Here is a 22,357-nt window from a genome sequence, read left to right as displayed (position 1 = left end):
TGATTAAAAAGTGAAAAATGAGTGTGTTTCCACATTTCATCATTTTTCTTTTCTTGTGTTATTGACTTTCACCTGGTATGTCTTCAGCTGTTCAGTCATTTCATTCATGTGCCGATCATATTCTGCGATCAGAGGAGCCATAACACTACAACACAGATCAGCTCAAGATGTTAAACATGTAATCATTTGTCCGCATTCCAATCTACTAGCATTAAGACAACTCAAAAGAGTCAATGTTGCGAAGGAAAGAATTTTCAACCTTCTATCTGAGAGCCAGGGTGCAGTGGACTCTGATTGTCTGGTCTCTTCAACCTGCTGACCAACGAAAGATGCAGGGGCTGAGGGTTAGCATTAAGGTTTATCTATTTATAGAAAATTTTGCGACTCCTATTTTTATTGACATAAAAAACACTTTTTTTTTAATCATACGCATATTCTGCCTAAGATGGCAGTGCCTCTAACAATGAGGAATGTAGGGTCCCTGGAATATTTGATGGGCACATAAATTGTATCAATGGCATTTGTACTCACCAGATATCAACTATTTGAAATAAATATTGGATATGGGCACCATAGTGTCAGACTGATGAGGGAACACAATTTTGGTAGGATGTCATTTAATCCATTAATGCTTAGGCCCACTGAAAGTGTAATAGCAGCCAAACATTTAAATTTGATGTGTTATTTTGCTTAGCTTTTTCTGAATGATGCATACTATAATTTCATTAAAAGGCCAAATTGAAAATCACAAAAAGTTAATAAAAAAAGAGTCAGTGATGAGATTTTCTGTGTGACTGAAGTTTACCTGGGATGGTGTGAAATGAGGATGGTTTTCAGACTGATACTGGCTGAGAGCAGAATTCAACCTGTGAACTAAAAACAAACAAACAATACTATAAAACACATCTTTGCTTCACTTGGAAATTTATCAGGTTTGTGCACAGACTATGTCTAAAAGTTAAATATGAATATATATTAATATAAATATGAAAATTATATACCAGTTCATAGTTTCTAAAGGGGAATGAAAATGTAATTCACCATTTTATTTATTGTCCATCCATATGTTGGGTGTCAGTACCATTTGTGATTTGTCTCCGTGCATATTACTGCACTGACATTATGATGCGACAGAAGCTGTTTTGTGTCTTGTATTTATCTTTTATCTGTATGTTACAATATAGAAAGCTAGAAACGCATCGTATAGCACATAAAGAGCACATGAGTTGTACTTTGATCTCTATTATTTTCTATGGAATCTGTTTCAATGTGATAACTGAGTGTCAGAGAGGATTATTTCAGTCAGTTTATGCGTCTACCACAACTCCTACTACTAATCCCCCTTTCTATGTTTCTATTTGTATAATCAGCCAGTCAAACCATTAACATTTTCCTTTTGTGATGCAGTTTTTGTACCATATTTATGAGTGAAAATGATGAATAACTACATGTTAAACAAAAAATGGTAACCCGAATCGGCCCTGTTTTTACCTTGGTCTCGTAAAAACTCCACCTCTGCTTCCATGGTGATTTTCTGAATAGGTTAAAAAGAGAAGCAAACCTACAGAATGAGAGGTGAATCGGGACGTTTGCAACCAAGGCTATTGGACTTTTTAAAACAGTTTCTCAAAAAACCTCAAAACACTTTCATTCTTAGTAAAATTCAAAACAAAAATGCTGTGTTATCCTGTGCTATCTGCAGAGTTAGATGTGGTTTAAACAAACATTGACTAACAATTAAGCTTCTAATGTTCCTGAAATGGAAATACTCAGGTGAAGTACAAGCAACTTAGTGGTTAATGGCATTAAAACGTATATCCACACATTCAGCAAGTAAAATCAAAGAAATACATGAACCCTGGCTTACTTTGTCTGTCTTCTTCTGCTGTTGCTTATTCCTCTTCTTCGGGGGTTATCGCGGTTAACATTCTCCATGGTGCATTGCTGCCACCCTCTGGTTTTCTCCGGTTTCACACTTTAACTGACACACACACACACACACACACACACACACACACACACACACACACACACACACACACACACATATATATATATATATATATATATATATATATATATATATATATATATATATATATATATATATATATATATATATATATGGTTACAACCTGGGTCCAGGCTTGTGTTTGTTGTTTATTTTTTTTTATTTTTATTTTTTATTTCTCCATGTTTCCTATTACTCTGTCACATTACCACTGTCATTTCTTATAAAACATTTTCCTATTGCTTGTAGCCTTCCTTAGGACTTCCTGCCTTTGTCCTCCAGCTATTTTCTCCATGCTAAAGATCCTGCCTAACTGTCTAACCCTCTCTGCACTTAACACACTCTTGTTGGGTGTTTTCCTATAACATGTAATGTGTTGTTTAATTGATTTTTTCTATCTTTAACTTGCTCCTCAACAGTGCAAAATTACATTTCACAAAACACAAAAAATATATCTCAGAACAAAAATATATTTCAAAAACACAAATAAGTTTTGTAGACACAAATATCTTTCAAAAAAGACAAATATATTTCACAGAACACCAATAAATCTCAGAAAACAAAAATAAATTTGTCATAAAAAAATGAATATGTCAGAACACACACACATACACTCTCTCTCTCACACACACACACACACACACACACACACACACACACACACACACACACACACACACACACACACACACACACACACACACAAATGTATATATACATACACACTTAGAAATGTCCTTGCTTTTGAAAGATTTTTTTTCAATGAAGATAACTTTAAACTAATCAGAATGTACTCTATACATTGTTAATGTGGTAGATGACTATTTTAGCTGCAAATGTCTGGGTTTTGGTGCAATATCAACAAAGGCGTATTCAGGCCCATTTCCTGCAACTATCACTCCAGAGCTCTATTGGTAATGTGTTGGCTCATTGCGTCAGAAGGCTAATGGATGATTAGAAAACCCTTGTGCAATTGTGTTGGCACAGCTGAATACACTTTAGCTGGTTAGAGAAGCTATAAAATTGACCTTCCTTTGAGCAGGTTGAGTATCTGGAGAATCACATTTGTGGGGTTGATTAAACGTTCAAAATGGCCAGAAAAAGAGAACTTTCACGTGAAACTCGACAGTCTATTCTTGTTCTGAGAAAAGAAGGCTAGTCCATGCGAGAAATTGCCAAGAAACTGAAATGGTGTGTACTACTCTCTTCTGAGAACAGCAAAAACAGGCTCTAACTAGAGTCAAAAGAGAAGTGGAAGGCCCCTCTGCACAACTGAGCATGAAGATAAGTACATAAGAGTCTCTAGTTTGAGAAATAGGCACCTCACAGGTCCTCATCTGGCACCTTCAATTAACAATACCTGAAAAATGCCAGTGTCAACGTCTGCAGTGAAGAGGCGACTCCAGGATGCTGGCCTTCAGGGCAGAGTGGCGAAGAAAAAGCCATATATCTGAGACTGGCAGATAAAAGAAAAAGATTAAAATGGGCAAAAGAACACAGACATTGGACAAAGGAAGAAAAAAATGATATGGACAGACAAATCAAAGTCTGAGGTATTTGGATTACACAGAAGAACATTTGTGAGACGCAGAACAATGGTAAAGATGCCGGAAGAGTGCCTGAAGCTATCTATCAAGCAAGGTGGAGGTAACATGATGGTCTGGAGTTGCTTTGGTGCTGGTAAGGTGGGAGATTTGTTCAAGGGCAAAGGGATTTTGAATAGGGGAGGCTATCACTCCATTTTGCAACGCCATGCCATACCCTGTGGATAGATTTGATTGGAGCCAATTCATCCTGCAACAAGACAATGACCCAAAGCACACCTCCAAATTGTGCGAGAACTATTTAGAGAAGAAACAGGAAGCTGGTATTCTATCTGTAATGGAGTGGCCAGTGCAGTCACCTGATCTCAACCCCACTGAGCTATTGTGGGAGCAGCTTGACCTTATGGTACACAAGAAGTGTCAATCTAGCCAATCCAACTTGTGGGAGGAGCTTCTAGAAGTGTGGGGTGAAATTTCTCCAGATTACCTCAGCAAATTAACAGCCAGAATGCCAAGGGTCTGTAAAGCTGTATTTCCTGGGAGTGGATTTGTTGACGAAAGCTAAGTTTGAAGGGAAACAAAAATCTTTTGAAATAAAAATCATTATTTTTTACCTTGTCAATGTGTTGACTATATTTTCTATACATTTTACAACTCAAGTGATAATTAAATTGTGCATTTTCATGGAAAACACAAAATTGTCAGGGTGACCCCAAACTTTTGAACGGTTGTGTATATTAACACATATTTGCGGAACAATAAAAAAATACATTTCACTGAACGCAAAGAAATATCACAAATCACAAAATACATTTCACTGATAACAAGATACATTTTACAAAACCGGGAAGGATAGGACCATGTTGCTTGTCTATGATTGGCTTAATTGAAGCGTGACAAACATCAGTCATCTATCGTTTCTTGTTTACAGTGGATACCAGTTGCAGCAGAGCCAGCGCGAAAGTTTAAGCATTTGCCATAATGCCAACATATATAAAATAAAAAAATTAAAAATAAACATTTACATTATATCCTTTTTTGTTGAGATGCAGCTCGAGGGTCATGTTTGTATTCCTACCTATAATTAAAAATATATATATTTTTGTGTATAAGGAGTTAAATGATTAATTTGTTCATGTCCTTTAGTTTTTCTACCCTGTTGGTCTTTGTAGTATGTGTTCCAGGTTCCAGTGCTGACGGAGAAAGCCAGAAACGAAACTGAAAATAGAAAATCGGGTTGCCAGGTTTGAGAGACTTTTACCATAGTACAAGACAAGTGAGCAGACGTACTAAGAAAGCTCAAAGGAGGATATTTTCAGTCAAACTTGGCAACAACAGAGTCCATATCGCGCGTAAACGGAAAAGAGTCTGCATGTTGCAAATATTCAGTTTGATTTAGACAGCGAGGGAGTTTGTTTTCGGTTAAGGATGAAAAGGCATCACGAAGTGTTCTGTGTACTTTGTCAACGGTCTGAAGAGACGAAAGTAACCGGAGCTCTGTCGAGCAAGGAGAATGTGACGGCGCACCAGAACTGTTTGGTAAGCTCTGACCCTACTACTTAAAAACCACAGATTTACTCCCTCATACACAGGCCCTACTGTGCCTGCAAAACATGGCACAGTCATTGGATCATTTCTGTCACAGACCTTTAAAAATACGAAATCTTCTCGTCCTTCACTGAACTTTCTTCTTTCTAAATCCAGAATGCATGGGACACTCACATCCCAAAACACATTATCCAAATTTTCAATATCTTTGTCACAAAAAGTATAGTTATTCATCTCTATATTAAATATCGTATTTAAAAAATGTTTTGTGGGAAAATTTTTATTTAAGATGCTAGAATTTAATTCCTTCACTCTTGGAGGTAATGGACATGAAATACATCCTCCTTATTCCATATTCCTTATAATTTTGAAGTATACATTTTCTTTTAATTAGATTAGGGTAAAGCTGCTGTAGAAAAAGTTGTCTAAAGAAATTTGTTTGTGCATTTATCCTCACGCAAATCATAACCTTGAATGCAAAGCTGTCTCAGTCCAGGCAATACCTGAGAGTGGATAATGTATTCTTTAACATTTGCTCTCACTTAGGTTAGGATGGCTTTTATAATCTTGTTTAAAAAATAACAATAATAAAGTTCATGTTAGTTGAAAATGTTCACAAAATTGCATAAAACTTAATAAGTTCCCTCAATCATACATACAATGAGCATCCGCCCAAAAATCTAACCTCTAAACCATCTAAACCTCTTCTAAATATACAGATTGGTTCTTTAGGAGCTCATATCTATTATTCGATATAGGTGTGTTAAGTGGAGCAAGACCTGTTGATGGAGAGCAGAAGGTTAAACAAGAAGTCACAGTTGAAATCACAACATAGTTAAGGTATTTTCCACCCACTTTCTGGAATAATCATTTGGGAATGATAGACCATATAGAGTGCTTGTTTTGAATGTAGGATTTCAACCATTTGAGTTTAAAACACCATTCATGGTATCAAATTCAATCACATTTCCACCACCATCCCCATAATTTTTGACCATGTCGTCTTTTCTTTATGTACTAGTATTTGTTTCTCCAAATGAACTTGAAATTGATCCTGTTAATATGTTCTATCATTTTCTCTTTGAGAGGTAGTGAACATGCTGGGTAAATGAGTCTTGAAAGACTCTCCATCTTGGTTAGTGGGTTTTTTTTACCCAAAATTTGTCATATATCTCTGTAACCATCTATCTGAAACAGATTTATAATTATCAATTTTATCCCACACATTTCTTTTGTCTGATATGGTGTCATCCTTGGAGATAACAGTCCTCAGATATTTAACTTCCTTTTTCACTTTTATGTTGTATAATGGTTGCAAAGGGTGATCATGTAAGGTCAGAATTTCACATATATCTAAATTCAGTTGTACTCCAGAAGCCTCTGTGGAATGATTGTGTTTGTAAAACTGATGAGATTTGATTATTATTCTTTAAAAGTAAAGTGGTGGCACCTATCAACAGACTTATTATTATTCGCCTCCCCATCACATCCAACCTTCAATATCACTACTTTTGATCAAAAGCAATAACATTTTTGCAACCATTGTTAACAGCAAAGGTGAACAACCACATCCTTGTCTTATGCCCCTCTTTTATCAAATTTTGAGAGAGTTCCATGACCTTTGTGATACAGAGCTGTTGATTCCATTGTAGAGCATTCCAATAATACTTAAAAAATTCTCTCTAAGGCCAAATTTGTGTAAGGATTTTATAATGAAAGGATGTTCAACCATGTCAAAGGCGATTGAGTTTTTATTTTGTCCGCTTTTGTCAGATTTTTATTATTATAAATATTTTTATTTTTATTTTTATTTTTATTTTTATTTTTATTTTTATATGAGGTAAGATGGCTCATCCTCTATCACATACTCACTGGATTAAAGTAAAAGCTCATCCCCAGATCCAGATAAAGACTAAATTGCTCTTCTGACTCATCTACCTCCTCATGCAAGCTGCTTTCCCCTGTACTCTCAGTTTTACCTTTCTTTTTATCTATTCCTACCGCCCTTTTAGGTCCTGTGTATGTATAAGTCCATGTCAGTTCATGGATGAACAGCCAGTACATACATACTTATATGTGTTTATCTCTTCACGTTTCACGTTCATAATTAATTGAACTAAATGAACTGTTGAAAATAAACAAGCATATGTTTTATATACTGCTATGCTGTTTTCAATTGGTTATTGAATGTCACTAATTCCTTGACTCCTCTGTTTTTTGTCTCTCGAGGATTGTCCGTCACCTGTTGTACATGCATATGTGTGTGCAGGATGCTGATTGATTGTTAATATGTTTTATGTCCCTGGTTTGTTTAGACCTGAGATGGGTGGGTAGGTAGGAAGAGGGAGGGGGGAACAAGTTTATTGACATGCTGCCCCAGAGTTATACAACTGTCCTTTACAAATGTTTGTCAATTGCAAAAAAACATGGATAAAAAGAGTTAGGAAAGAAAAGAACTGTTTAGTAAGTGAGGGAAAGGTTGTTTACAAAGAAGTCTCTCTTCTAAACTACTACCTAACACGTGCATACATTTACTTTAATGAGATTATTGCATGCATGTTAAATTAATGCAGATTATGTGACATTACGCACAGGAGTAACCAGGTTTCCCACGCAGTAAATACTGAGCAAGTGTCATTCAGTGTTAAATCACTCCAGACCTATAATATGAGCTACTTTTAATTATTCTGATAACAAAACTTTTGTGAACTAAGCATTCACAAAAACGGAGCCCAGCTCTTTCCTCGGTTGGTCTGTCTTTAAAAAATGGCAAATGTCGAAAAAAGTCATATGTAATTTTTTCTAAGCAGGCTTTCTGTAGATAGCATTTTGCTTGTCATCTGAACAAATGCTGCAACTTAAAAAGGGGATATTTTAAAGGGGCTTTTGTAGTCTTTGGTCTCTCTGGTGCCCCCATAATATCCTTACATGGTTTACAGCTAATAAAAACTTTTTGAAAACCCTTATTTCAATTTCAGCATCTGTCTGACACTCCTCTTTTTAGCTGCTGTCTCTTGTAGGCTCCCTTTCCACAAACCCCCTTTCCTCTGATTGGTCAGCCCTCTGTAGGCCAGTAAGGGCAGACCTTGGTGTTAGAGGCCTCTCCCTCATGTGATGACCTCATCTTGTGTAGATCTTATGCTAATTTTTAGAACAGAGTTTTTTTTTTTTTTACTTTGAATGTATTAAACATTTTTGTATTTTAGGAACGAACACACAATTACAGATTTCCTTTCTCCTCATGTTGTTTTTATCCCTACAGCTTTTTTCCTCTGGAATTTATTGCGAGGATTCTCCACAGGAAGATGACCTGTTTGGTTTCTCTGTGGATGCCGTGCGTGACGAAGTGAAACGTGGACAAAAGCTGGTGAAGTACTTTGATTCTTTTAAAAAGGGTTTTGCCTCCAAGCTGATTTAAGTTTTTCTTTATGTAAATTTATCTATTTTGTATCCCAGAAATGTTCCAAATGCAATGGGAAAGGTGCAACTTCTGGTTGTGAATTCGGACTGTGTAAGAAATCCTATCACTATCCGTGTGCTGTTGAGGACAAAGCCCATTCTTTTGAGCACACACGTGAAGGGAGATACGGGTTAGTCCAACACAAGTGCTTATTAGCATTGAAAATAGTCTTCTGTTTAGCATGACAAAGAGCCAGCTTTTTAAAGTTATGTTATTTGAGCTGTAACTGATCTGACTTTGTTCTCCATGTGTCAGGATTTACTGCTCAAAACACCAGGGTTTGCAGAGTAAGTTGGAGATTAGTGAACTTCTTTCTCTTAACACTGTTTCATGAACGTCCATACTTTGAGTTCTGATCTTTTTCCCTTCCAGACAACCCTGTTAGGCGACGCACATTTACTACAAAAAAGAGTGCAGCTCCCAGAAATCCCAGTGAAGCTGGAGCACTGAAGGTCTGAATGATAAACCTATCTGGCCACAGAATTTAATTTCATCGACAAAGAGCAGTGGTGTCTGGAAAATGTCACTCAAGCAGACACAACAGGATGGTTCAAATAAGTCACTTTTAACCATTTCTCTGTTTGACCTTCAGAGTAACTGCCTCACTTGTGAGAATAAAGAGGGGGATGTCCCCTTGGATAGTTTGTCTAACAGAGGAAACATGTAAGTGTTTTTGTTTCTCTGATATCTTTAGTTATTTCTTTGTTTTTACTTGAAGAACTGACAGCTCATCAGGATTGATATGTGTGTGTTTTCAGGTCGTACTGTGACAAACACGCTCCTTCATCACACAAGGACACAACCAGTGAGTCCTGCTCAGAGCAGACTGTGTCGCAAATCTGTTAACGAAATAAACCCTTGATGCCTGTTGTTGCTGAATCGCAACATACCCAGTCAGGTCTCGATGCAGCTGAGATGAGCTTTGCATCCCGTTAACGTCTATTGATTCATATACACACACACAACTCACAGGGCTTGAAGCTTCTGCCTGATTTTGAAATCCTGCAGGTCGGTCTGGCCTAGAGCGCCTGGAGAGAGAGAGAGTGGTGACAACGGAGGTTCAAAAAGCCGGCCAATCACGTGGTCCATGTAGCCTCAAAAAGTTTCCGGCAGTTGGTTGGCGGGCAACACAAAAATATTTGGAAAACAACGATAATCGGTAAAGAATGTCAAAAAAATACTTTGTGTTGTATTTACGTTTACAAAACCTATATCTTCGTTAACTGCAATAAAATTGTAATTTTTCCATAGATTTTTTTTAAGACGAGTTCGGCAGACTGACAAATCATTAATTTCCTAATTGACTACTATACAATAAACCTGACAACAGCACAATAGCTGCTCTAATATATAATTATTGTAAATTAAATTGAATATTGAATAGACTATCGACTCTGAGATATGCATAGTAACTCACACAACTGTTTTTTTTTTCCCAAAAAACTGAAGACCACAATGAATTCCTTAAAAAATTTATTGACAAAAGTCAAACAGATTAGCATGACAAGCTGTTTTGTGTCATTTCCACTATGATGTCCTTGATACAGTCTTCACCATGGTGTACTGTGCTGCATGGGGTTGCTCCAACCGCTCAGAGAAAGGTGTCTACATGTATGGCTTTCCCAAAGACAGGGACAGAAGACAGACATGGGTGACTAAAGTTGGAAGGAGCAATTAAGCTGTGACAGACAAAGATTTTAACAAAAAAAATATGAGAGGCAATCACATTCAAACAATGCATGTGCACATTGACACATTTTCAAATACCAGACCACTAGGAAATTTGAAATGTATAGTATACAACGTACTATCTAAATCCCACTAAGGGAATAATGTCAAGAATAGAACTTGTTACATGACACACATGTTACATATGTATGAAAAATATAACTATGCAGATAAACTTGGTTTGTGTTGTGTCAATTAGGTTCTGCTCTCTTCCAATCCACAAAAACAGCTATTACAGCTGCAATCACAACTCTTTCACATTAACCTTGCTACTATAAATCAACAGGGCAGGATTAAGTTATAGTTACAGAGCAGAATTTGCAGTTATCCGCCTGTTACACTGGTTGTTATCGTTATCCAGTGTAGTAGCCTAAACTTTTATCTCTTAATATTCTCTAAATCCTTTAATCTAGACGGGAAAAATACGCCAACGTAATTAATTGTTCGTTTCAATGTAATTCCAATGTCCTTCTGGTATGAAAATGTCAATACTTAAACATTTTACCTGGAACAAGTGTGCTCCGTACATTGAAATGCATTGAGTGGCAGTTAGCTTGCGCTAACTTCCGGGAACTTTTGAGGGGCCCCATGTTCCGCCATTGCTGTGTAAAAACTGAACCGTTGCTGTAAACGGAGTCATCGCAACCCTCTCTCTCCAGGCACTCTAAAGGTAACCACAGAGATATAGCCAATCAGAGGCAGAGTGGGACGTTTTTTTTTTTTTCCATGCACGTTGGTGACTAAACCATCGGCGGCAAATTAAAACAGGCAACATGGATTTCATTCAGCCAGGCGAAGATACGTTAAGATGGGAAGAGAAGATAAAAAATAAGTGGCGCTGGGGTTGGATTGAGGAGCTCGGGCCAGATGGACAGCCTCACAGCACCTGGTGTAAGAAGCTAAGGCAGGCAGGAGCTTGTTTTTGTGTTCCGTGCTTAAGAAAGCTCCTGTATGGCAGCAGCGGGAAAAAAGTTTTAACTCGCCATGCTTCTGACCCGGGTCATCGAGCATCCGTCCGTGCTCTCTCCCACACATCGACCCCACCGGCAGCGACGGCCACAGGTACTGCCGCTGTTTCGCTCCCGACCGTGTGAGTGCAACAGAAAATTCGTGTTACTACGATTATTATTATATTTATTATTATTATTATTATTATTATTATTATTATTTTATTATTATAACTAACAACAATTATAATAAATGTTATCCCCCTCCTTAAGGCACATGTTTTTTCCTGCTTCAAGCCCTGTGTGTGTGTGTGTATATATATATATATATATATCTCACATATGTGCCGTATATACATTCACAGACAGTCTCCACTTAATTTAACATCTGTAAGACTACAAAACAATTGTTGTATATAACTATAAACTAATTTAGGCAGCAAGGGGTTAAAGCTGTCTACCTCAACAGGAGAGTGTTCAGGAGCAGGGCCGTCTGTGCGCAGCAGTGACGCCAACTCATCCAACAGTACAGTGTCCAAGGTAAGTCTTTGGTACTCAGGAACTAAGAGGGAGTTGCAGCTTTATTACAGTGATTTAGTGCTTTACCTCAGTGATTTGGAGCTTTATTTCAGTGACTTTGTGCTTCATTAGTGTAATATAGAGCTTACTTGGAGAGAGTTGGAGTTTTATTAAAGTGACTTTGTGCTTTACTAGTGTGAGTCAGCTTTAGAGCATTTAAGAGTTAGCTAGTGTTTAAGTATTGGTACAAACTGTATTACTGTGATCAAGAGCTTCAAAAGGGTGAGTGCTTATTTGAGTGGGTGACAGCTTAATGGAGTTTGTTAGTGCCTTGTGGAGTGATTTTAAAGTTTAATAAGGGGGATTTAGAGCTCTATCAGAGTAAGTTAGGGTTTATAGACTGTGTTGGAGCTTTATTAGACTGTGTTTATGTTTTATGTGACTGACCATAATTAACTTGTGTGAGTTAGAGCTCTAATAGAGGGACTTTGTGCTTTATTTTTAGTGACTTCTCCGCTGTAATAGAGTAAGTTGGAACTATATTAGATTGACTCTGTGCTTTATTAGGGTGAGGTGGAGCTTGGTTAAAGTGGGTTTTTGCTTTATGAGAGTGACTTACAGCTTAAATAGAGTGATTTGTGCTCTAGTAGACTGAGTTAAAGCCTGTGAGTCTGTGCCTTTAATTGTGTTTTTTCTTTTATACAGAGGCGAAAAAGTTCAGATGATGAGTAAGTGTAAATTACCATAAAGTTTTAAGAAGCTGCACACTTTGCCTAGAACTGTCATTAATTTTTCATTTTAAAAAGCTGTGTGTTTCTCCTGTGTCACAGTGAAGAAGTTTGCCCTGTTAGGAAGAAATCCATAAGACGATCAAACAATCCATTCCAATCAGGTTAAATATACTTCCAAAATTTTCCTCTTTGTGTGTTTTTTGAGGCGCTCCTAACTCTCAATTATCACCTCCATATCCTCAGCAGATGAGGTTATAACTAATACAGGATCGGTGCTCTTTGCCCCAATAGAAGACGATGATATTTTTGAAGTTCCTCCAGACTTCTCAGTAAGTCCAGTTTTTGATTTATTCATTAGTAAAATCATTACAGAGTTACTGAAGACGCTTAAAACACTGATCAACATCTATTCTCTTCTTCTGTACATCCCAACGCTCCCTCAGCCGGTCAGGTAAGATCAACTCAGCAGTATGGAGGAATGTCTGAGGGGAAGGTGAACTTCAGTTACCAATGAGTAGCTTAACAGAGGAGTTCAGTAATGTGTTGTTGTTCTTTTTTTCTCAGAAACAACACTGACAGTCCTGCAGGGTCCGGATTAAACCACGGCTCAGGTAGGCTCAGACTCTTAGTGTCTTACATGATGGACTCGAACAGATTTGGTTTCATACTCTCACTGCGTTTCACAGGAAATCAACCAGAGTGCAAAGATGGAGACGGAGATGAAGATAGTGATGTAAGTGTACACTCAGAGAGTCCTGTCAGTTTGTTTTCACATCATAAGGAGACAGATTTTCTCTCTGACATTTTTGATGATTTCTTGAAGCTAACTTGAATTTTCCAGCTTTTCTATGACTTTTTGACTTTTTATTATGCTCTGCATCTGTGGTTATACTTGTCTAACTTTAACCCTGTTGTGCCCTCTCAGGATGATGAGTCACAGAGTCTGCTAGCTCCTGTGCACTGCATAACTTCATTCACACCAACAGACTCGATTACTGAACTCCACTCTCAGACCGAGTCAACCCCAGAAGAATCAGATGAGAGCAAAGAAAAAGGTGAAGAGTTTAAAAGAGTTTCAAATCAAGTGAGACATTGAATGTAGTCACTGTTTTAAACACCAAGAGCTTTTCTTCCTGTTATTTGTTAGAGTCCAACCCTGAGCAGAGTCCTACCAACAGTCCTGATCCACAAACTGCTGAACCCTCCGCCCTGCTCCATAGCTCCACTGCTCCATCACCTCAAGCCTCCAAACCTGACAGTGTTTCTGGTTCTCACCCTTGCCCCAGCTCAGCCCAGGCACCACCTGAGCCCTGCTCCACATCCCTCCTTTCCCCAACTGTCTTTCCTGAAGCTTCTGCAAACACAGAGTCCGCCATTGATTCTGCCAGCTTCTGGAAAAACTGCAACGTTGCAGGATGCACTCAAGCCATATTCAGTGATTTCATGAAGGAGATGAATGAACTCTCTGAGAAGATTCAGTCCAAGCAGGCCAGCCAAACTGGTGAGCAGGAATAACCAACACCAAACGTCTCTTCCCCTTTGTCTTTTGGTTTCAACCTCTAAAAAATAGTCTTTATCCCAATCAGTGAAGTTCATCTATGTTTGTAAACTATGCTCCTGTTTCCTGACATTTTTAGTGACGAGGCTCTTACCTGAGGAACAGAGGGCTGGTTCTTCGACAGTTCTCAAGTTGAACCAACTCTAAGCAGCTCTCTGTGAGCAAATCTAAGTCTCTGTCTCTGTCTCCGCAGATTATGACCAAGCTCTGAAAGTGATGTCTTCGTCTGGGCAGCTTGAAAAGCTGGTGGCAAAGCAGCAAAAAGGTGATCACAACATGTAATAACCTCATAATGCTCACAGTTTGATGAAAGCTGAGCCAGTTACATTGGAGTCTTGGATGTAAGACGTCCTAAACGGGTCTTTCTAGAGGAAAAACCCTCTGCTTCAAAGTCTGTTTACACAACAAAAATGTAAGGATGGAATGCAAAAGTATTGTTGTGTTTCTACCTCTTGTTTACACCGAAACAGGGTTTTGGCCAACCTAAAATTGAAAATTTTCAGAATGGAACTTTTCTGGCACGCTGCCACCACCATTTCCATACACTCTACAGTTATTTATTGACAACTCCAGGTCTAGCATTCATACTACAGCGCTTTTAGTCCCTTAGCATTTCTGTGTACACAGGTTTGTTTCACTGCGTTTTTGTGTTGTCAGGTGAAACGTCATTGAAATGGGGCCTCAGGTGCCACCATCTAGCCAAATCATGTATTAGTTTTAGAAATTGCTAATGAGAAAAAATTGTCTTACAGAGCTGCAAAGAAAACAGAGGGAGCTGGAGAAGGCAGCAGCAGCCATGGCAGAGGCCGCCCGAGCGCTGCTGAGATGAGTCCATCAGGGGTTCCTCACTTGACACTGTTAACAAGATGGGCACTGGTGCTGGTTGTTCTGTGGTTTATATATATATATATATATATATATATATATATATATATATATATATATATATATATATATATATATATATATATATATAATGTTACTACTATTTAAATTATATTAAGTTTCTGAGATTGAAATGGTACAGTTCTGTTAGATTATTTTAATGTTTATCAGTGAATGACTAGATAAACCATTTTTTTGTTTTTTTTATTACCATTTTTTATTTAGTGTTTTATATTCACATTTTTAATAAAGCAGATTTCATGTACAGTACAGTTGGAATGTAGACAAAAAACATTCAAAATTGTACAACTGTACAGCTTTACCTTATAAACAACCTTCCCACCCCACAAACAGACCTTCAAGTTTAAAACCAAACATCAAGTGTGAGAGTGAAAAGCTCACAATGGTAAAATACAATAACTGAAAAACCAATCAAAAGGGATGGAAAAGTTAAAGTGCATGTGCAGTGGTATGAAAATGTTGAGGCACCCCTCTGAGGCTGCATAATGATTTACTCTGTCTTAACAGAAAATGACTACATTGGCACACCATTCATTTTCTGATAAACTGAGAATTGATTAGTTGGAACACAAAATTGGTTTGGTGAGATCATTAAGCTTTGAACTTTATGGCCAGCTGCATCCAGCCATGAGAAAAGGTAAATAAAGTGTCCAATTGAAACTTATACTTCTCTTTGACTCTCCTCTGAAGAGCGGCAACATGGGGGCCTCAAAACAAATTTCAAGTGACTTGAAAACTAAGATTGTTCAACATTTTGGTTTAGGGGAAGGCTACAAAAGCTACCTCAGAGATTTCAGCTGTCAGTTTCCACTGTGAGGATCCTAGTGAAAAAATGTAGGGCCACAGGCACGGTTCTTGTTGAGACCAGAAGTGGCAGGCCGGAGAGGTAAAGGCGAAGGATGTGAGAATGGTCAAAGACAACCCACGGGCCACCTCCAAAGACCCACAACATCATCCTGGTGCAGATGGTGTTACTGTGCATCATTCAACAATTCAGCGCGATTTGCACAGGGGGGAGCTGTATGAGAGAATGATGCAGAAGAGGCCTTTTCTGCGCACACGCAACATACAGAGTAGTTTTGAGGTATGCAAAAGTACATTTGGACAAGCCAGCTTCATTTTGGAATAGGGTCTTGTGAACTGATGAAACAAAGATTGACTTATTTGGTCAGAGAAGGAGGCATTATGCATGGTGGCGAAAACACAGCATTCCAAGAAACACTTGCAGTAAAATTTTGTGAAGGGTCCATCATGCTGTGGGGACTAAAACCACAGCTCAGAATCTACTCAGGCACTCATGCGGGGGAACAAGTACAACGTTCTGAAATGGCCATCGCAGTCCCCAGACCCATTATCAGTGGAATATCTGTGGGATGACTTGAAGTGCGCTATCAGTGCTCAGCAACCATAAAACCTAACTGGTGATGAATGGTAAGGAGGAATGGTCCAAAATACCTTCATCCAGGCTCCAGACAGTCATTGAAAGGCTTCAGGGGGCGTCTGGAGGCTGTTATTTTTACAAAAGGAGGCTTGACTAATAGTTGATAGGAGTTTTCTGTTGGGGTGTCCAAGTTAATGCACCTTTGTGATGCATTTTGCACATTTTATGTTTATTCAATAAACCTCATGTCACTACTGAAATAATGCTTTGTCCATCGGTTATTCAATTCGATCAAAATGAAATTGCTGATCCAAACACCCAATTGAACTGTCAAAATATGCTCCCCCTAAATTTTGATTAAAAACTGAAGAAAACTCAAGAGGGTTCTTGTTTTAACATGGTAATGTTGGCACGATTACATACACAACTATAGAATAAAAAAAAAACAGCTGTAGCAAAATTTAATAAAATTGCAAAATTTGAGACGTATCCATCAGAAAAAGCATGGGTAGCAAAATCTGACATCCTTCCATGAGTGAATGCTTTAAGGCTCTTCCAAAAAAATTTTAAAATTATTATTTATTTGTTTGTTTGTTTATTTATTTTGAAGAAAATAGGTATAAATAGATTTTTTGTTGTTGTTGTTGTTTTTCATTGATTTTGAAACTTGTTTTTTTTCTCGTTTGGTTATGTAATTTTCTTTTAATGTTTTGTCAATTATTTTTTTCCTGGTTTCATCAGATAAGATCACTGTTGAGCACGTAACCATGACGCTACTGAACCCTGTTGTTTTACACACACCGGTACTGTGGGTGGCGGTATGCACCTTCAAACTTTGATGATCTGCTCGTCTGCTTTTCAAATAAAGACCGAAGAAGAAGAAGTCCGACCTGTTCCTAGTTCCGGGGAGACACACAAGGAAGTTCCGCTCTGTTTGGATAATTTCCAGACGAAAATATTTTTAATGTGTCATCTGTCCTTGGACATCCTGGGTTAAAGCTTTTATGTTTTTATAATATCTTTACACAACGTAGTCTTTTGAGAACATGGTATGTTTCTTACTGTCTCTTATTACCTTGGCTGGCTTGTTTCCACAGAAGGGACACAAGTTTTGTATGAATTAACTTTACGTCACTGAACTTGCTGGTGCTGTGGTTTATGTCGGGACCACATTAACAGGTGATTTTCAGGTGAATGCTTCAGTGGTTATTTTCAGTTATAATAAAAGGTATAACATTACTGTTGCAGTAGACAGGCATACGTCGCACTGACAGTGTTTTGCACATACTTTTTTTGCCCACGGACAGGCTGTGCTCGGGGTTGTGCCGTTGCTGCGACACGTCAGCGTGTCCGCCATATTACTGGTGGCAGGCCCGCCGCGTAAATAGAAGTAGACGTGGGAACTGGGTCTTCCGACTAAAAATCCCTAACGCTCAAATTTAATTGAATTCTGTTGAATTCAGTTGTCCATTTCTAATAACATCGTGTGAGGGAGGACTAAGTGTTAGAGACAGTCATACTGATTCACAAGTGAAGGCCTCTTTGAAATATGGGATGAAACGGAACGTCATAATTAATACTTTACACATTAAAATCATTAAGATACCAAGATAGCTTTGTTTATATGAGCCACTCTTAACAGATAGCTACTGCAAGCCAAAAAAAATTATTTAATGTCTATTTAATTATAGTCAATCTTAATGCTTCCAACCCCCTTGGTTTTATCAATAAATAAGACATGATAAGAGATATAAATATATGATATAAGATATGATAAATATTTATCATATCTTATTGGTGGACTGTTTTAAAGTAATAATATATGAATATGTGTCGACAAGACACTAAAGAATTGAATCTTAAACAATTAAAGGAAGAAACAATTTTCAGGACAAGTTACAGTACTTTTAAAAAGTCCTTGTATTAACATTGTTTTTGCATAGCAGAGGATGAGTTTTTAAAAGGGGAACGGCAACACTGTAGTGATTTAGGAAAAAAAAAAATTGTGTTGGAAGTGAATGAAGAGTGAATGTCCTTTTCCTGTCGTTGCCAACATGGGATAGACGTTAAATAAATTTATCTCTGAATTCCCCTTAAGCTAAGCATACAGCATAAGAAATGACTGTTTAGGTCTTTTATTTAAAACAAATTAATATAAATTTCTTCATTAAGATGATGTGACACTCCGAAACATGGGCAATCCCCTGGCCACCAAAGAGAAGCTGTGAAAGCATTTAATTATGGCCACTGCCCCATTTTCTAATAGCAAAAAACACATGTGAGTGACCACATGCTGCCAACCATCAGGATGTAGCCAGATTGATTTGTGATTTTATGCTTTCACGACAGAATGTTTCCATGTTTTAAGACTTACTTTAAAATTCAATTACAAGAGCCTGGACTTTCACTTATCACATAAGAGTCATATGTTGAAAAGGTAATGTGTGAATATTGAACTTTTGAGATCACTGAAAAAACCCAACTAATCAACTTTTCTGACAGAAACCGCTTTGGTTTAAGGTTATCCCCATCCCACAGCTTATATAAGTAACCTACAGAATGAAGACAAACGAATCTACAATACTTCAATACTGTCTCTTTCATGAAGGTGTATTGGTCACCAAGTAAACTTAAGGCTCCAAAGACAAGTAAGTTTTGTATATTTTGACACTATGATGAAAAAAGCTTGACAATAAGGTATTTCTCTAGACAGCTGCGTATCCTCCCTCTGCTTTTAACTGAAATGTAGCGTGAAGCTACAGGAACTACAGATACATTCAGCTGAAAGTCTACTGTTATCATGGTCCTGATTTAGACTACAATACAACACCAGCAGGCCTTGCCCACACTTTACAAATATAATTTGTTTTTGAGCTTGCTGATGTAATTACATTAATTTTGAGAAATTAAACCTTTTTGAAATTTCTATTCCTCAAGATTTGAAATCAACTACATCAACACACAACCTGGGAACCAAGTAAGTCTTTTATTTATTGTTGTACCAACTTAATATCAGAAAGCAGATTTGTGATCTAGGCTTAGTAAGTTTACAGGTCAACACTGCTCTGTTTTACTGTAGTAAACAGGTTCTCATCCTCACATGTTTTGGTTTTTTTTTGTTGTTGTTGTTTTTGAGTCTTCTTTCCCAAATGGAATTTTTGATCAAGAACACCTGGGATAGCAACCCTGTGGATCATGACCCTGCCCGAATCATTTTCTCTCCTGGACAAGAAGGATTGAAAATGGAGGTGTTATCGCCATTCTTCAATGACCCAGCGGGCCCTGCAGGCCCTGTAGGTCAACCCTTTCCTGGACTTTGGGATTATGAAGGTGGGTTGAAAGTTTGGATTCGATGGACTGTTGTTAATGTATGTCCAATTATATGTGATATGAAGAACTGCTTCCTTTGGAAGCCCCTGTTTATTGAGAATGCATAAAATGCTAGTTCATTGACATCCCAGACCTCATCTATCTTCTCTCTTTAATATTCTTAGTTGTGGAGTCATTCTTTCTTGATAGTACTACAGAAAACTATCTTGAGGTGGAGCTTTGTCCGTAAGTTTAGAGCTCAGCTGGAACATCCCTTTTGTGGCCATATGTTCATACTTTAATACTATACAAACAAACCCTTTTGTTTTCGTTTTAGACATGGACAGCACCTGATATTATTGCTGTCGGGGGTCCGCCAAGCATTCATGGTAGGCAGAAATTAATTAATCAAAGGGGGCATTAGTACGCTGAGTTTTGTGTTAAATCTTTGTCTGGAAATCCTCTCTCCAGCAAGAGTTACCCATGGTGTATACAGCCACAACAACAGGCAGCAGGTGGACGGGTGAGGCTCTTATACCCTGGTCATACTTCCCTCCAAATGTCAACAAGATGAACTCGTACGCCATCCATGGCTCAGGAGAGAAGCGTGTTTATGAGGCTCTCTACCCCATTCCAAAGGAGGAGATAGTGGAAGGCCAAGAGCCTAACTTGTAAGTATACAAATTTCTCTGATACAGTTCATAAAAGTGATGCAAGTTGAAAATATTATAGATATGATCGTTAAAATAACATCTGTTTTTTATAGGGTCTCATTTGCCAACAGAGGGTAGAAAATGTTCTGGATACTATCTTGCAAATGCAATGTGGGCTGTGCGAGAGGATATCTGAAAAACAAAACAAAAACAAAAACAAAAAACAACACATTTCAAAAACACACAGGTGCCGGTCGTACCTACATCAGCATGCAAGCAGAGCTGATATATCATATATCATACATGTTAGTAACCAGTATGCTTATGCATGTTCAAGGTCATTTTGATCAAAAACTCCTTCAGTGAATCACAAATTGTACCAACACATTCTTGAAATACTTATGAGAGTAATTTTTACTTGCCTGATAAATGCAAACAAGAGCTAAGTTCATTCAGCCCAATTGGAACTAACAAAAGGAAAAATGCTCAAAGGAAGAATGAAAAATGCTGTGAATTTTTGGCAGGGGGCTTAGAAGATAGATTACTTTTGGAGATAAATCATGAAGATGTTTGATGTTAAGCCTGGTACAAAAATGCGTCACCGATAAGAATTTTCTGCAGCTGGAGTGGGATAGAGCCCCACTCAACTCTTACCTTTAGATACCCAAAGTGCACGCCTTGTTTGTGAAACAGCTCTCTTTTTTTATTAATAACCTGGGAGACTGAGACAGTGTTCAAACAGAAAAATTGGGCCACTGAACACTGAAAGTAGACTCTACTTCCATGTGTAAGTTTTATATGCTGTGAAATATTGTATTCAGGAAAAACTGTAGGTGTAACATTAATGTAAAATTGTCTCTTTCCACCTGTAAATATGGACTCTCTATCATGGATGATTGGTCCAGTTAAGTAGATTTCCATCCAATGCAGTTAACATTTTTTTTTTTTCAGAAAAGGCAAGTATGTATGTATGTGTCCATGTGTTTTTTCTTTCCCTTACTTTTTATTTGGCTCTATATACAGTATAAAGAACATATATTTGATTTTTGTCTCTGCTTTATCTCTAGCCACCGTTTGGAGTACTTCCAAAGTTTTAGCCTGCAAAGCATCATGGGAGAAGGTTGGGTCCAGCCACAGTCTGACCTTTGGAAGAAAAAGCCTTAGGTTTGCCAAACACATCTCACAGACATACTTTTGTTCAGGAGAACAAGGGTAAATAGTTCTTCACCTGAGATACTCAAGAGTACCAACACATTGCCAATAAATTCATTATAAATACAATTAAAACATTTTTCTTCTCAAGTAAGAAAATGTGATGAGGTTTTATTTTTCTCAATTTTCTCCGTACTCTCTTTCACATCTGCCCTGAAGAGCAGAAATGAGGACTTCAGTTCAGTTTGAGACATGGACATTACTGTGGCTTAAGACTTCACTTGTGAATCATAGACCTGAAACTCCACTTGGACTTGTGCTTTGACACCTGTGGGCAAGCTTTTATTTGATAATTTGGCTCATTAACAATACAAGCTCAAGAATATTTACCAACTGATTTCAGTGTGAGCTCTGGAGTTGGAGAGAGTTGGCGACTTGGCAGCTGAATTTTGAACATGTTGTAAATTTTGGAGGTCAGCAGAGGAAAGGCTGTAAAGGATGCTGATGAAGTAGTCCTGTATGGAGGTTGTGAAGGCTTAGATTAGGTGGTGGGAGAAGGATGTTTTGTTTTTGATGTGTGGTTTGAAGGAAAAAGTGGAAGATGCTAAAGTTACTAACTACTGAGAAGGGTGTGTGTGGTTATCAATGCTCAGTGAGGAAATGTAACAACTGTTATAAAAGTGATTATATTTTTGGTGCAGCATCTTGTTAAAATTGGAGTCAGTTATTACATTTCAAGTTGTTGTTACATATCAGAATCTTAAAAGGGTAGAAATAAGAATAAGTTCATTCAATTAAAATGATTTCAGATTTTTTGCACTTGAGTTTGATAAAGCAGCTGTTCATCCAGTGTTTGATGTCAGTGAGGCAGCTTGTAAGAGTGGAAAAAATGCAGGAGTGATGGTTTTGG

General features: G+C 37.8%; 3 protein-coding genes across 10 annotated transcripts in view; 2 read left to right on the top strand and 1 right to left on the bottom strand.

Moving 5' to 3' along the window:
• sclt1 (sodium channel and clathrin linker 1) overlaps positions 1-22,357 on the bottom strand; it is a 39,341-nt gene that overhangs the window by 7,730 nt on the left and 9,254 nt on the right. The window contains exons 1-5 of one of the 5 annotated variants that reach the window (XM_074695820.1): positions 1,868-1,941; positions 1,492-1,561; positions 806-873; positions 260-312; positions 73-145 (exon numbers count right to left, since the gene is read on the bottom strand). In XM_074695820.1, coding sequence (XP_074551921.1) covers positions 73-145; positions 260-312; positions 806-873; positions 1,492-1,525 — 228 coding nt within the window. In that variant the 5' untranslated portion in view covers positions 1,526-1,561; positions 1,868-1,941. Of the gene's footprint in view, positions 1-72; positions 146-259; positions 316-805; positions 874-1,491; positions 1,562-1,867; positions 1,942-22,357 lie in introns of those variants that run through there. The other 4 variants (XM_074695797.1, XM_074695812.1, XM_074695805.1 and 1 more) reach the window with 4 other exon arrangements.
• On the top strand, positions 4,869-14,933 carry phf11 (PHD finger protein 11). The gene is made up of 18 exons (XM_074664184.1): positions 4,869-5,094; positions 8,366-8,470; positions 8,560-8,693; positions 8,819-8,850; positions 8,936-9,015; positions 9,156-9,226; positions 9,322-9,368; positions 11,708-11,778; positions 12,463-12,485; positions 12,564-12,649; positions 12,732-12,817; positions 12,932-12,939; positions 13,053-13,099; positions 13,175-13,221; positions 13,414-13,543; positions 13,636-13,989; positions 14,240-14,311; positions 14,799-14,933. Exons 1-18 carry the CDS (start codon positions 4,984-4,986, stop codon positions 14,873-14,875), a joined length of 1,581 nt encoding a protein of 526 aa, XP_074520285.1. The 5' UTR covers positions 4,869-4,983; the 3' UTR covers positions 14,876-14,933.
• Positions 17,210-21,575, top strand: cunh4orf33 (chromosome unknown C4orf33 homolog). Of its 4 annotated transcripts, none has more exons than XM_074698582.1 (7): positions 17,210-17,382; positions 19,271-19,310; positions 19,462-19,663; positions 19,828-19,888; positions 19,980-20,031; positions 20,114-20,313; positions 21,363-21,575. In XM_074698582.1, exons 3-7 carry the CDS (start codon positions 19,483-19,485, stop codon positions 21,457-21,459), a joined length of 591 nt encoding a protein of 196 aa, XP_074554683.1. In that variant the 5' UTR covers positions 17,210-17,382; positions 19,271-19,310; positions 19,462-19,482; the 3' UTR covers positions 21,460-21,575. The 4 variants fall into 4 exon arrangements, with proteins under 4 accessions (XP_074554683.1, XP_074554675.1, XP_074554669.1 ...); XM_074698574.1 differs by having other exon boundaries at positions 19,459-19,663; XM_074698568.1 differs by having other exon boundaries at positions 19,456-19,663.

Source organism: Halichoeres trimaculatus, unplaced genomic scaffold (assembly GCF_033239565.1).
Source record: "Halichoeres trimaculatus isolate MK-OKI-2021-1 unplaced genomic scaffold, fHalTri1.1 fHalTri1_scaffold_2, whole genome shotgun sequence".
In the NCBI taxonomy this organism is placed as follows: domain Eukaryota; kingdom Metazoa; phylum Chordata; class Actinopteri; order Labriformes; family Labridae; genus Halichoeres; species Halichoeres trimaculatus.
This window is presented reverse-complemented; position numbering and strand designations above follow the sequence as displayed.